Source organism: Pseudorca crassidens, chromosome 6 (assembly GCF_039906515.1).
Source record: "Pseudorca crassidens isolate mPseCra1 chromosome 6, mPseCra1.hap1, whole genome shotgun sequence".
Lineage (NCBI taxonomy): Eukaryota > Metazoa > Chordata > Mammalia > Artiodactyla > Delphinidae > Pseudorca > Pseudorca crassidens.
Window position 1 is genome coordinate 45,531,282 of NC_090301.1, and position 16,734 is coordinate 45,548,015.

The window sequence follows — 16,734 nt, forward strand, 5'->3', positions numbered from 1 at the left end:
GTCCAAGGAAGTAAAGAACAGTGGTAAAGGAAGAGATCTGGAACACTCTTAAGGACAAAAAATTCCCCATATCAAGATATTGGCAACATTTTCTAAAAACACATGTATATTATGGATTATTTCCTTGAAAAAAATATTTTGCATTGACACAAAATATATTCAGAAGAATTTAAATGTACTATATTTCAACAAAAGTATTGAAATATTTTTGTTCACTGATTTTTAAAGTTCTAATGTTATTACTTTGTATTTATAAATTAGTCCTCTGAAATTTACTGAATACCTAAAATGTGCAATGCACTTTGTTGAGTTCTGCAGGGGAAACAAATAAACTATAGGCTCTGAAGTGCTTTACAGCCTTAACCTAAAACTTCAGAGTTACATTGAAAACGTCTCAAATGTGAACCAGAGAGGATGCAATAAAGCAAAATATGTAAAACTCTCTTTTCTTCAGTGCCCCTTTAGACCTGATGACTGATCATGGCCATTGGAAACTATTCTTTCACTTTCTGTGACAGGGCACAGAGCAAAATATAGTCAAGACATTGACGATGAACATCTGTTAGATGCTTTCTACTTCGTCAGAGAGACTTTTATGTTCCTTCCAGATATACAGAAAGTAAATCAGAAAAGCAATGCATTTATAGCTTTGTAGATATCAAAGAAAGAACACTTACATAGGGTTAATAAATAAATCATGGAATTCATAGATTTATATATTTCTTTAACTAAGACTATCCATATACTCTATGATGAAAAAATTAAACTGAGTTCTAAATGATTAAAATAATTACCACAGGACTGTTCTTAATCATTAAACAAAACATTAAAAATATAACCCCAACACAATAAACATAACTGTTTTGTATTATGATGTAACTAAGCCTATACCAAAATATCATTTTTCATAAAACAGTTTCAAATGCAAATAGTGATGTCTTTAGTAGTATACTCTCAATTATTAAGTAAAATATAAATAACTGAATTTGGCACATATATATAAACATAATTCTTCAGTGATTAAAATTTTTAGTGAGCTTGTTAAGATATATACTTTCCCATAAAGTGCTAATTAAACATTTAAAATGTACACAAATATAGCAAAAATATTGATTTGTTTAGAAAGCTTACTAATCTCGGTAGATCTACTAGGGACTGGAGGTGGCTGCGTGCCATTGCGAGTAGGTATTGAAGACTGGTGTGAAATTGGAGAAAATGGAATCATATCAAAGATGTCAGTGGAGGGAGACTTAGGTGTCACATTGCCTGCCTGCAATGAAGATAACATGAATTAGTATTCCATGTAGAAACATTATAATGCTAAATATTTCATACACATATAAAACATATATAAGCACAACAAAAAATGCAGTTGAGTCATATGAACTTGCCATTCTGTAAATCAAAAATAGTTACCAAAAAAAAAAAAAGTTACATATTGGCTATTTCATATGACTCAACCACTTATGCTAAATGCTCATTGGCAAGAAAATTTCTGCAAAAATATTCTCAAAGATGATGGCAAAAATGGTGATAATACTATTCTAGACAGATATAAAAGATATGTTGGATTTTTTGTATATCTAGAAATAATTGCCACTTATATCAGAGAATTGAAAACGTGTTAGAAACTACTTATATAAAACCTTGATTTCAGTAATGTATTTTGCACAAGATTACAAGATTTAGACAGAAATAACCGAACATAAGTGATGAATCTTAAATATAACCATTCAAAAGCGATTGATAATGATTTTAAAAACATTTTAAGGAGTCTATTTTAATTTGTACTTATAACTGTAAAGGAGCCAACTATTATATTCATTGCAGTGACTTTTCTTCTTAGAATAAGACTTCATCGTTTTCTACAATAAATAGCTACCTTGTGAAATAAATTATAATCACAAAATGATTAAGTTATCTGGGCCAGTCTGGGCTAGGATGTAATGAAAGAATGAGACAATCATCACTTTGATTGTCATATAGGGAAAAAAATTATTTTATATATATATATCATCTATTGATATAAAAGAAAGAGAATTCCCATTTTGGAGAGAAATAGTGAGAAAAAATTATTTTTCTTATAAGAACATGAATATTGTTTAGAATTGCTTAGAGTGGTTCATATTATAATTTGTGTTCTCAAAATACATTTGTTTACTGATTCACAGATGATGCAGGTAGTGAAGATAAAAAGGCTGATTGTGTGTAAAGAGTGATAGATTGTGTGTAAAGAGTGATAGATTTGCTATTCAGTTAATAAACCTGTTAGTACATTTTTTCATGCAGGAAAATTGCTGTCATCTCCCTTTCTTTAGCAACTTACTTTAACTTTAATGGATAGTCTATCAGTTACAAATACTATCCAAAGACTTGGAGGCAACTTTATCCCTCAGCTTTTTCCTCCTACTCAGGAATGTTGTTCTCCTAATCAGCCTCTCTCTCAAATTCCACTGGCTTCCATCTCTCTCCTCTTTGTCAAGATATAAAGATACTCAGATCTTGACTGTTGTTAAAACAAACCAACCAAAAAGGTCTTTACCCAGTGCCTCTTTACTCCTCTCGTCTCTCATATCTCTTTCCCTTCCCTTCAAAGCTGAGGTCCTTGAAGGAGGTATCACATCTCTTGCCCTTTTACTTCATCCAATCCTCAACTCAGATCATTCCAGACTTTGCTCTTTTTGCTGAACTCTACTGAAAGAGCTTTTGCCAGTCTCAACAATGGCCTAATTTCCCAGTTGCTATATCTGATGGATCTTTGAAAGTACCTGTCCTATTTCATCTTTTTGTGGATTTGGACCACCACTCTCTACTAGAAACTCTCTGAGATCAGATGACCAAAGGATGCAAAAATGGCACACAAGGGCCCCAGATCACATCACATCGATTCAAGACATACCTGATTTTTTTCATTACTATATAAATGGCATATTTTGGCAGAATTAAAAAAATACGTGGGATAATAAAAAGCATTTTCTATTTAGCGAATTACATGAGGTCTTGGGATGCTGCTCTCACTGATTGGCTTGGGAAGGCCACATTTAGAAGGTGGTGGTATTAACAGTCCCAATGATAGTCTGGAATCAGGCGAGTTGACAGGAGTGACAGTAATGGAAGAAATATTTAGACAGGGAGATGAATCATCAGTTCTACGCCAGAAAGAAGGTGAGCATCTCTGAAACCCGTGTTGCTCATGATCAGACATTTTGTGCAGCAGCTGTAAAGGAATGACAGAAAAATATACTAAGGAGAAGAAAGAAGATGTGGAGGAAAAAGAAAAAAAGTATATATGAAAATGTATTAGGATATTTTGTGAAAATGATAAGTACTTTCAAAATAACTTTACTAAAATTAAAACAAATCGTTTGAGTAGATTTTTTCCTATTGCAAGAGTCTTCAGATTCTGGATTGTTTAATTTGATGATTTTTCACTGAAATATTACATTTTTAGGTATTTTAATAAAATATTACATTCAATACGACTTGAGAGGAAGAAAGTGGAGAGAAAAATGACAAATGCTTACAGATTTATTTCTGAGAGAGCCTCTGTGTACTGAGATGGGAAAAAGGAAGGATAGCAACATGAAAAAAAATGTCAGTAGGAGTAAAGTCTGGTATAAGTTAAGACTTTGTAGAATTTTCAAAAAGGGCTACAACATACATTCTAGATTTAATCCTCAAAAAATTCATTTGAAGTATTAGTAATATTACATCCATATTATAATAAAGATAGGGGAATCAAGGCCCATAAACTCTTTATGAGCTACTCCTGTGTGTATGTAAGAAGCAAAGCCAAAATTCAAAACAATCTGACTCCAATCATCATGCCCTTTCTATAGGTAGTAAGCTCCAAATGGTAAAATTTTGGGGGGATGGGCAGAGGGAGTTGTCAAGCATCTCAAGTAAATCAGAGAGATAAATAATAATAAGCAACTAGTACACTGTACTGGGTCTGCACATCAGTCTTTGGATGACTTTTGGAAGCTATTTCCATTACATCATGGAAAGCTACTGTCAAGTACTGAACTGGACAGAGCTGAGTGGCCAGATGTCAGAGTGGTCAGTTAAAACAGCAACCAAAATGAAAGTATGTAATAATTGAGCCTTTATTCACTTACAATGATAGTGTAAGCAAGAGGCCAGAAAGAAGGTTCTGGTTCCATCAATGTCCCATTTTTCCCCAGTGAATGGCACTGGGCAAAGGTCAGGAGTATCATTACAGAAGCAGGACAGTATCTCTCTCCGGAGGGAGCCCTGAACACAAGGTTTCTGCTGGTTTTGTTTTGGGGAGGGGGAGATGGGAGTGCAGAGGGGAGAAAAGGGAAAAGAACTAGGAGTAGAAAATACTGAAAACTGAATCCTAGTGGAGAAAAGTATTTTCAAGGCCCCCAAAAGATGAAGCACTTAAGAGAGGCCTTGGTCAAGGGCCTCCAATAAGGAGGGCTCTGAATGGAGGTACCTGGGCTGGGAATGCAGTTAATGCGTAATAGTGCGGCCGGCCTGGGTGGTGAAGGGGGCTGAGTCCCTGACTACAACTCCTCCAAGCAGTGCACTGAATCTGGGGTGAGGAGGGCAGCTTTCTCCCATGAGGCTTGCCATGGAAAGACCTTGTAACTTTGTAGGGCCTAAAGGATTTGACCTGGAGCCAGACTTCTCAGCTACAAGTCACACTGAAGAGATTTTTCAACACTAATAGGACCTGGAGGCAGCCAACACAAATCTGGCTTTTGATAAACCTCATGGTGAAAGGTTGTAACTAAAATTATAGTTAGGAGAAACAACTTTGAAAGAATCTTTAAACTAGGAGTCACCTCTTCACACATTTCAGGAAGCAGAGGGGGAAAGAAGGAAGCGTAAAGTGACAGATTTAAGTTGAGGAAAGAATTCAGTGTGGAAGCAAGTCTCTGATGGTCTGAATTATGTAATTTATCACTCTATTAATATGCATATACAGTTACATAATGATTGCTTTCCTACTGATCTCTATAGTGATCTATCTATCTATAGAAATGTATACATGTACGCATGTATGTATATAATTTTAAGATCTATTTCATGTTCTATATAATTCACTGTAAACTTTTGTAGTTGGTAGCCACCTTTTACTTAATTATAAGTAAAACTGTAAGCTCCTGGTGGACAAAACTTTGTTTTTCTAAAATAATCTGTATAACATATTAGAATACTTGATATATAATGTCAATGAATATTTATTGTTTAATGTATACTATAGCAACTTTTTTTAACTTAAACTATCAATTGATAAGGATGTCTGTACTGAGTAAAAAATAAAAAGATATTATGTGAAAGTTGTCCTTGGTATCATTTGGCTTATAAATGGGAGTACTCTATATTGTTTTATGACTTGTATTCATCAAAACATCTTTACCAGGTGCCACAAAACAAACTGAAGGTCAACCTAACCTAACTTAAAAGTGCTCTAGTGTTTTATCATGGTGTTAATATTTGTATTCTACTTCCTCTGAGAAAGTATACTTATATAAAAGAAGAATGTATATAATATGAAAATAATCGAATATTTCAATGCCCCAATTAAGAAGTATTTTCACTTTCAAAATGGTAAAGCAGGGCTCTCTGTCAATAATTTGGGTATCTAAAGTTTAAAACTCTAACACTAATTATTACAATTTTCCTTTGGGTCATCAGTAATCTAGATTTGGTCAACTAAGATTTTTTGTTTGGGTCACATAGGTCTTTAAAATAAGTTTTGATTCAGTTGCTTACAGGTGAATATTAAGAGGTTGTACATTAAAATCCAGAGAGTTTGTTTAGAAGTTAGAAAATCAAGAAAGTAGACCCACAAACTTGCGTAAAAATAACTGACTGGTATTGAGCAAGTAGCTGTGCCTTCTAAGTTGGTGTCTGCTCTCCAACTCCTCACTCCACCACATGCCCATTTCACACATTTGTTTAGGCCACAGCCTGGGCTCTGCTGACATTTGTGTTTGTCATTGCTAACTTAGAAATAATTCAAGTCAGGGAATTAGATGTTACATCTGATTCCTTATAAGAATGAAATCTAAGTACATAGGCATATTTCAATAGCATCTGATTCTGCACCAAACTATTACACTTATTAAATAAGAATATGTGACTACAGCCCCTAAATGGCATACGGTGGCATTTTTGGCACTGGATAAATATTTTGAGCAGTGTCTCTAAATTTAAGTGTTCAGGAACTAGTCATTTTTTAATCTTGCATTTTTAAGTGGTTGAGGATACTTATTCTTTTAAGAAATGAAATACATAGTTCAGATGAAAATGGTTTGATATTTTTGTGTTGGGCCTTCTGTCAGTATTTTTACAGATGGCTAGAGACCAAAATTTGGGGAGTTTCCTACAGAAGTTTATGGCGCTACTGTTTAATCCTTTTATGCCCATAATTCTAAGTGCTTTGGTCTTCAGGAAGGTGTACAGCCTCTGAATTCTCATACTAAGGGGAATGAGGAATTCTGTGTTCAACAGTTACATGTTAATTATGCAGAAATTATTAGGTTATTAAGACATATTAATAATGAGTGCCCATTTTTGAGATTCATAGTTGTTGTAGTTTTACAGCTCTTTCTTTCAGTAAGTAGAGGCTTGGCGCATTAGGCCATGTGAATATTTCAATTCCGAGCTTTGCCTAAATATGACAATGTTGAAATGTCATAAAAGCGTTTGAATCCTATCAGTTAATGTTGAATACATCTAAACAATAACAAAAAAACTGCACTAAAGATTAGATACTTCGATTATTAAAAAAAACACTAAAGATGGGGAAATATAAAGGTAATGTAAAATGTTCTAGCAAATCCTTCTGCATTGTCATGCTGATTCATTCTTTTGAAGTTCACTATTATGGCACATTTTCAGCATCACTTTTTAAATAAGTTTCAAAAATAACTTCTAGTCCATGACACGGGGAGGGGGAACGGTAAGCTGGGATGAAGTGAGAGAGTGGGATGGACTTATATATACTACCAAATGTAAAATAGATAGCTAGTGGGAAGCAGCCTCATAGCACAGGGAGATCAGCTCAGTGCTTTGTGACCACCTAGAGGGTGGGAGGGAGATGCAAGAGGGAGGAGATACGGGGATATATGTATATGTATAGCTGATTCACTTTGTTATAAAGCAGAAAATAACACACCATTGTAAAGCAATTATACTCCAATAAAGGTGTTAAAAAAGATAAAAACTTCTAGAATTTATAGCTCCACGTATGTTATTTTTTCAGACTTCTAGATACACAGTTTGGTTACATTGGCCTCTTAGTTGTAAGACCTATTATCTTATACATTCTTACAAGAATCTTGCAAGTTAAATGGTTATCATCATCCACATATCCCAAAGAGGAAAACTGGAACAAGGAGAGATCAAATGACTTCATTAGGTACTCACGGTCAGAAGTGGAATGAAATACAGGTATATTTTTCTTCCCATTAGACAGGGTTTACTTCTTTAGAACCATCATTTGTGCAAGTAACAATTGTGAAAGTTGTGAACCGGTCATCGTTTTTTGTGGGCAACAAACGTTCTTGAATCAATGTTCACGTTTAAAATTTATGCTTTTGTTTAAAGATTCACATTTGGCTTGTTGTATAATTGAGAGTTCTCACAATCTGCTCTTGTCCATCTTGACTTCAATAGCAGTTGAGAAAACCCCAGAGGAAGACAAATTGGCAGTTTTATTTACCCACAATGAAATACACATTTTAGGTTATAATTTGTCCTATCAAGCCTAATCAGTGGCCACACAGTTGATTATGTAAAGGTAAAATTTTATACAGTAACACTTGGTTTAATTGAAAGGGAGACATTTATTTTACTCAGCAATAGAAAGTCCAGTATTTCTTAGGACTACAATTTTATTCATTTCACTTCCTGGCAAAGGTTAAAATTTGGTTAAAACCTTCTATAGCCAGAAAAGTAAAATGCAAGCATCCAGACACTTGAATCAAGAAGAACAATTTGATTTAGCTTGCTATGCCCACATCTTATTATGGAACAGTCTTCCAGAGGCGTTCATGAGGCTAGGAGGGCAGAAGAAACCCTTTTTTTCTCATATAAATACAGGCAGCACTGCCATGTGAATGTAATAAATGGAAATCAGATTGTTCCTAGTTAATTAGTACCACACGGTGGAAAACCTAACCTCTAATCTATTGCCAAACCGCTAGAACACAGCAAAAAGCAAACAACACAGCCAAGTAACAGAACTTACTCAGTATATCTAAATGACTGAATAAAATGAAGACCCAATTTCTAAAACCAATGAAAAGATTTCCACAATTTCAGTAGTATACAGACGTATGTAATATGGGAACTATCAAGGATATTTCATTTGCCAGAAAAGGAACCCAAGATTGAATCATTCAAGTGATATTTAGGAGACCTGTAAGCATTGTTTTTTAAGAACAAGTTTAAAAACAGCACGTCAAAACTCTTAGAGGAAAACATAGGCAGAGCACTCTATGACATAAATCACAGCAAGATCCTTTTTGACCCACCTCCTAGAAAAATGGAAATAAAAACAAAAATAAACAAATGGGACCTAATGAAACTTCAAAGCTTTTGCGCAGCAAAGGAAACCATAAACAAGACCAAAAGACAACGTCAGAATGGGAGAAAATATTTGCAAATGAAGCAACTGACAAAGGATTAATCTCCAAAATTTATAAGCAGCTCATGCAGCTCAACAACAAAAAAACAAATAACCCAATTCAAAAATGGGCAGAAGACCTAATAGACATTTCTCCAAAGAAGATATACAGACTGCCAACAAACACATGAAAGAATGCTCAACATCATTAATCATTAGAGAAATGCAAATCAAAACTACAATGAGATATCATCTCACACCAGTCAGAACGGCCATCATCAAAAAATCGAGAAACAATAAATGTTGGAGAGGGTGTGGAGAAAAGGGAACACTCTTGCACTGCTGGTGGGAATGTGAATTGGTACAGCCACTATGGAGGTTCCTTAAAAAACTACAAATAGAACTACCATATGACCCAGCAATCCCCCTACTGGGCATAAACCCTGAGAAATCATGTACCAAAATGTTCAGTGCAGCTCTATTTACAATAGCCCAGAGATGGAAACAACCTAAGTGTCCATCATTGGATGAATGGATAAAGAAGATGTGGCACATATATACAATGGAATATTACTCAGCCATAAAAAGAAACGAAATTAAGCTATTTGTAATGAGGTGGATAGACCTAGAGTCTGTCATACAGAGTGAAGTAAGTCAGAAAGAGAAAGACAAATACCATATGCTAACACATACATATGGAATTTAAGAAAAAAAATGTCATGAAGAACCTAGGGGTAAGACAGGAATAAAGACACAGACCTACTAGAGAATGAACTTGAGGATATGGGGATGGGGAAGGGTAAGCTGTGACAAAGCGAGAGCGAGGCATGGACATATATACACTACCAAATGTAAGGTAGATAGCTAGTGGGAAGCAGCCGCATAGCACAGGGAGATTGGCTCCGTGCTTTGTGACCGCCTGGAGGGGTGGGACAGGGAGGGTGTGAGGGAGGGAGATGCAAGAGGGAAGAGAGATGGGAACATATGTATATGTATAACTGATTCACTTTGTTATAAAGCAGAAACTAACACACCATTGTAAAGCAATTACACTCCAATAAAGATGTAAAAACAAAAAAATAGCCTGTCAGTTTACACATGAAAAAATGAAAAATAGTAGTCCTTCATTCATTATGAGGAATTGGTTTTAAGTGAAAAAAGGGTTTGGGATATATACTAACAACATACATTTCTGTAGTTAGGAATGTCTTTTAATTTTAATACTGAGCAAAAAAAAAAGTATTTTGTTTTTCTTAGCTAGAACTAAACTACTCTGTAATCTCACACTAAATTTTATACTGGGTGTATTAACTAAAACAATAAACAACAGTCCAAATGATGTTAGAAAAAGAGTAAACTTTTAAACTCAAGTACTGTATCATGAGGCCAGACTTCTTCTTTGAATTCCAGATTTGAATATTCAAACTTTTAATAAATGTCTTCATCGGCCACCCAGTAGGCAGAAGTAACACGAGCAAAAATGAACTACTGATTGGTTATCATTCACCTCCCCCAAGTCACATCTATTTTGGAAAATGGCACCACGACCCAGATGCTCGGGATAAAACCCTAAGGGGCAATCTTGACCCTCTTTTATTCTACAGGTCACAGCCAATCCATCCGTAAATCCTGCAAGTTCTACTTCCAAAATATATCAAGCTATTATATACATCATCCCAACTGACAGAATTCTAGGCCAATTTACTCTTCTCCTTCACCTAGACTACTGAGATAGCTTCCTAGACAGTTTTAGGGACCTCAGTGTGGCCTCTTTACAGCCCATGGTGCATACAGCAGCCAGCTGACCCCCAAATCTCCTGTTAAAAACCTTTGAGTAACTTCTCACTGCAATTAAAGAAAACAAACAAACAAACATGGCCTACAGGGCCCTACAAAATCTAGCCTCTGACTCTCTTCAATTTTTTTGCCTCTTTTTCACGATGCTCCAGGCGCAAAGTTCTTGTTACTGTTTTCAGCCCTTTGTATTAACTAACTTTATTTATTCAGGTCTCAGTTTAAATGCTACATTCTCAGAATGCACTTCCCAGATCACTATCTCTAAAAAAAAGCTCCCATTCTCTCTGATTCTCTCTTTTATTTTATTCATATTTACTTATTTGCATCTTATATAAGATCCAAATTTCTAAATTTATTTATTCATTTAGCTATGGGTTTATTACCCATCTCCCTGTCTTTCCCCATACTATGGAAGTTTCATAGCAGCTGCAATTCATATACTGCTAAAACCCAAGGGCCTAGAATATCATATGGTCATATAAGATGTTTAACAAATGTGTTACAAGCTGCCATAACAGATCACAACTATATCAAATGTATGCAACTGGCAAATGTGAGAAAATAAAAATCAAAGTGATATGCATCTTAATATGTAAAATATGTCACCAAGCTACTATTTCAAAATACCAGTGATGACTTAGCGGGACTAGGAAAAATAAAAACAAAACTAAAATTTACCCAATTGTAAATTTTGAAAGAAATTTTTAGGATTCTTGAAGATTTTCTTTAAAAGCTTGAACCTAAAATTAGTTTGCATCTTCAAAATAAATCAATGACCAATTCACATTGATGTATATAAGACATAAGTGGTTGGCAGGCTAGCACCTAAGAAATAGCAACCTTTCCTTTGGGTGCCTCTGAGGAGACTAGAGAAATGCATCTATGTTCTCACGTACACAGTGACTCCTTAGAGTACAAAGGTTCTCCATCTGGAAGATTCTACTCAACAGGGCCTCACACTTTTAATCTATGATTTAATATAGAATAATAGGATCAATATCTATAAGACTGAAATTTCTTATTAGAAGACCTGATCCTTTGAACAGAAATTCAACTTTAACTTTGCACTGCTTACTAGGATAGATGGCTGGTGTGACCTTTTAGTTATCTAATCAAATTTTACCAAAAATGGGCTTCCCTGGTGGCGCAGTTGTTGAGAGTCTTCCTGCCGATGCAGGGGACGCGGGTTTGTGCCCTGGTCCGGGAAGATCCCACATGCCGCGGAGCGGCTGGGCCCGTGAGCCATGGCCGCTGAGCTTGTGCGTCTGGAGCCTGTGCTCCACAACAGGAGGGGCCACAACAGTGAGAGGCCCGCGTACCACAAAAAAAAAAAAAAAATTTAAAAACAAGTTAATAGATACCTATAACAGCATCTTGAAAACCATTTGAATTAATCAGGTATCGTTAGCAATTTAAAAATGTTGAGTTCACTTTTTAAGAATCAAATTCTATTTTTTAATCTTGAAGATGCATCAGCAATTTCAAAACTCACATAATGAGACTTTAGGAGCTGAAAAGTTATGAGACAAGTAATTTTTTAAAAGTTAAAATAAAGAGAAAATATAGACAAAGATATTACTATGATGAAAGAATATAAGTAGACTGCAAAGTTATAATTTGAGCTAGTTGCATAATGATCAATAAGGCAATAAACTTTCTACACATGTGTATTAAGTGCAAAAGAATGATTTAGAGAAAATTATTTCTCTTTTTTTAATTCAACCTTTTAGTTATAGTCTTTTAAGCGTTCTCTTGAGACATAGTGCTGAGACGAACACAATGCCTATGATAATTACTAAATGACAACTTTAGGAGACTTAATCCATTCTAATAACTGGCTATTTGAATAATTTTATTGTTTTTTATATAACTGACTCTACCAATGATAATTGCTGAATAAATGAATATACTCACGTATAGTCTGTGCTCATTTATATACCAACTTTCAAGCTCACAGCTTGTTAACGGCTACCTAGGCCAGAGGGTCCAGGAAACTGAAGAGAGTGTCATTTCTTCATTCTTCCTGCCCTTTACCATTTCTGAAGCTGACTTGGTAACCATGTGAGATCACCAGTGCACACACATAACCCCAAGCCTGACCCACCTTCTCAGTTGTCCCAGTGCTAGTCTAGGGCAGTGTCTGCTTTCAGGAGATAAAAGACAGATGTGCTGTCCTATCAACATGTCCCAAACCTCTCTGCTCTTCCCAAATCTACCATGTTCCTTAACATGATACCTCTAGCTCTCTTTCTAGAGAAAGAAGATACATAATGAATAAGCTTTGGTTTTGCATCCAAAATGGTGATGGATCTTATTTTTACTCCTTTGAAAACATAAAGACTGAAGTAAAGCTACTTTTCATATGCAATGAATTCCAGCAAAATCTACCATATTAAGACTGATTGAAAAAGTAACTTCTCCTTCATTTATCTTCATACTCCTAATTTGTTTCATAGGATGGCTTACAAGACATTCAACAAGACCTAAAAAATGTTGCTCCATTTGGGACTGAAGGTTGAACAGTTTGAGCTGATGCTCTGTTCCTTGCAATGGGGAAGGCAAGAAAATATCATCATCTTGATGAGAAGCAAATAATGATCATAGTAAGGAGAAAAAACAGGGAGCGATATTATAATAAAGCCAGAACTTGAAGAGGATGCTCCGGCACCTCACTGTGCATTACAGAGGTACACTGTGCAACATTGGAACCTCACTCCCAACCTCTCTCACCTTGGCTGTCTCAACCCCACTGTCACAAACTATATGCCAAGCAATGGAAATACCAACTGTTTCAGTGTGGAAGATGGAAAAGTCTGAGTTCAGAAGAAAAAAATGTTTTTTGACCCATTTCCAGGGCACACCAAATTTAAAACCCAAAATGTAACTTCTTACAGAAATATTATTCATGGTAATGAACTGGTGAAATATTCTAATAGTAGATAGCAATAAATATATTTATATACATATATATACTAAGGGGTTTTCATTGAGTTAGCCTAGAGATTGAACCAAAATTGACTTGCAAATGAAAATTTGCAACAAAAATTCTTTTCAGAAGTTTGTAAATGCTATAATTGTGTTTCAGTTCATAGGATCATGCCAAAAGTTATATATTAAAATTTCTAAATGTAAAATAAAATATACATTTTAATGGACAATATCAGTACAGATGATTCTAAAAGAGAATAAAATTCCTAAGTATATTTTGCTTAGAAAAAAATATCAACTGTTTTAAATTCTATATCCCCTCAAAAAATTCCCTTAGCTAAAATCACAAAATAATGGCATCATATCTCAAGATGAGAAAATGATTTCAAATCTGTGATAAACCAAAAGTAAATAATTTAACTATAAAAATACTGAGTGTTGTCTGCAGAGACTACCACTGATTTTAGTGTGTGAAATATAACTCTGTTACCCCCAGTAGGAGCCCTTGCTATGTAATATAAGAAACCAATTCGATCGTGTTAACAGTCCAGCTTCTATAATGAAGTTCAGTACTCCAAGGGCAGATTGGCTTCAGTCATTAAATCAACTTCAGTAAACAGTAATCAATTGGAATGAAAGAAGATTATGTCACAAAGAGGAAAAGATCAAATTGAGGGCTGAATTATTCTAGAAAAGAGAAAAGAGCAACACGGAAAAACAACTCTGATCTGAGCTACCTAGGTAATTTTAACGTTTAAATTAATCTTATTTAGCACCTTGTATCTCTATCTACATTTAGTTTAAAATGACTGATCCCAGAGTATTATTTGGAATACTGAAGAGCTGATGATCCAGACATGTTTTATCACCATGAAATCTTATTTCTAAGGAAAAGATGCATGTATTCTATATACTTACTGGAGATGTTGATACTTGGGTTATTCTCAACTGGTTTTCCAAATCTTGGACTTTGTTTTTAAGTTCCATATTTTCTGTTTCTAAGTCTTGAATCTAAAAAGCAAATGATTATTGAATAATCTTCAGACATTTGTTCTTGGAAAATATTGGCTGTTAAATTGGCTATATTAATGAATAGGGTTTTATATTATTTAAAATTTTAATGTATTTTTTTGTGCACAGGGGAGAAATTTATTTTGATAAAGCTTGGGATATATCGTAGAATTCTAGGTCACTGGAAAGACATATTATTAAATTTAAAATATGTCTTTATGTGTGTGCAAATTTCATGTTTCTAATGCCTCATCTCTGTTTTCTTATAGCGTTGTGCAATCTGTACCCATAATCTTGGAGTATAACTGCAAGACAGTGAAACTTGCTTATGATGATTTTGAAGAGAGTGGAGAAAGGGTGTAATTTAATTATAAAGGAATCTGATCTGCATGGGAAACCACTTACCCAGCATCTGCTGCTTCTGCTGCTCTGATCCCCATGAGAAGCATCAGGAAGTGAAGCAAAGTCACATGAGAACACTAAGTTCTTGTGGGAATTCAATATAAAATGGTTAAAAACTGTGCAGGGGATCAGGAATGAAAAATTATAGGAACACAGTGAAAGCAGTTCCAATCAGTGTGGGGGGAATTTAATGGCAGGCCTTCTAAATTTGTTTGATGATATGCAAGTTTCCCTGTACTTACATCACATAAATGTGAAATAACAAGCTTAGTTTACTCACTCTTTTCTGTAACACTGCAATCTGTTTTCTTGTTTCAACATCTTTTCCTCCAGATTCTAGAAATTTCCTATACGCCAGGTCAAATGCTTGGCCAATTGTTAAAGTTATCTCTTCAGCCTTTGTAAAAACCAAACAAAGATTTGCATTTTAATAATAATATGTCAGACTATTCTTTGAATCAAGAAAAACAGTAACATGAGGTATTTCAAAAGGGCAATGTCTAGGGGTAGACGTAGTAAATGAGCAAAGTAGTCTATGCTAACATAATAATTCAAAGCCTACCCATGCACAACATAAAAAAGAAATGTTTTGGCAATTAAATGAATAGCTGTTGAAGTTGGAAGCAAGAGTCCTATCCAACTTCTCATCTCTTTTATCATAGCATTTTTTTCCCTAGTTTGTTTTCCTCCCTTCCTCAAATATTTAGTGCCTATTAAATAAAAGCATAGTGCCAACTGCAGTTTTTCTTGTTGCTTTGCTACTTATTTCCTTTTCTTACTGAGGAGGGTTTATTAAGCCTGGCAGTAACTTGAATGAGGTTGGCTGGGTAGTGTCTGTGGAAAACCTGATGGATGCCCTCTCTAAAGGAAGCAACTGCTTGCTACTCAGTTCCAATTGATTTTTGGCTTGTGGAAATGAACATTTCCAATCCAGAGTTGTCGATTTTAAATATGTGAGATGAGGTCAGAAATCTGAATATTCATATGGAAAGCTCCCAATTTTAAGTGACAGTAAACAATATTTTTGTAAAACACAGTGCCGACTGAGCAAAATATATCTGTCACCTGAATTTGGCCTCATAAACAATTATGTCTCTGGTCTATTAACTAGAAACTGCCACAAATATCCTAAGTCCACCAGCTCATTCCTTCTCCACTGATATCTCAACTGGTATCACAGTATCTTACTGGGAACAGTGTAAACAGTAAATAAAGATTTATTTACTTTATTAACATTATAAAGAAGTTTGGTAAAGGCATTAATTGATTTAATGCATCAGAAATATTTCATATTTAATATAACACCTCCAGATGACATAACAACTGGTAGCAACATTAAATCTTGAAAATGCCCTGCTTTCACTAATCTATTGCAAATCCTAAAATTTTGTGATTCCTAGGTGCAACATAAATTGAAAATATGCTTTATTAATAAAGCTTAGATTACTTAAGACAGTTATTTTTGTAGTTCACTATTCATTTAAAAAGGCATTTAGCCATAAAAAGTATTTATAGTGTTTAACCCAATAAACCAAAAAATGCAAAATATATGCCTAAAATTATATGAGAACTATCTGTCTTACAACAAAGATGGAAAAGAAAATAAGCTATATTAAGGAATACTAAAAAGTTAAAATGAGTTCAATGTGTCTTCTTAGTAAGACAATGTGTTTTCGTCAAATACTCAAGGTGTACAGGACAGAAAATTGTTTAAATGGTAAGATGGTTGATTCATCACTAATAACATTTGACTTCATTATTAATTATTTGTTTACAATAATAATTTTTTAAAATCCATAGTCTCTTTTTTATGGTAAGACATATCTTTTTAATTAAAATAGCACTTAGCTCCTTGGTAATTATTCTCCATATATTACCTCACTTGCTTCTCATGACTCTGTGAGATGGGGGTTATTATTATTCCCACAATACTTATGCAACTGCAATTCTGTGAGGTTGTATAACTTGCCTAAAATCTGATACTTAGTTAG

The 16,734-nt window shown here is 34.6% G+C and overlaps 1 protein-coding gene across 13 annotated transcripts in view; it reads right to left on the reverse strand.

The window, feature by feature from the left end:
• Positions 1-16,734, reverse strand: part of GULP1 (GULP PTB domain containing engulfment adaptor 1) — a 266,982-nt gene that overhangs the window by 10,838 nt on the left and 239,410 nt on the right. For 9 of the 13 annotated variants that reach the window (XM_067741242.1, XM_067741236.1, XM_067741234.1 and 6 more), the window contains 5 exons: positions 15,024-15,140; positions 14,747-14,827; positions 14,249-14,341; positions 2,993-3,217; positions 1,132-1,270 (listed from right to left, as the gene is read on the reverse strand). In XM_067741242.1, coding sequence (XP_067597343.1) covers positions 1,132-1,270; positions 2,993-3,217; positions 14,249-14,341; positions 14,747-14,827; positions 15,024-15,140 — 655 coding nt within the window. The remainder of the gene's footprint in view (positions 1-1,131; positions 1,271-2,992; positions 3,218-14,248; positions 14,342-14,746; positions 14,828-15,023; positions 15,141-16,734) is intronic. The other 4 variants (XM_067741244.1, XM_067741245.1, XM_067741246.1 and 1 more) reach the window with 4 other exon arrangements.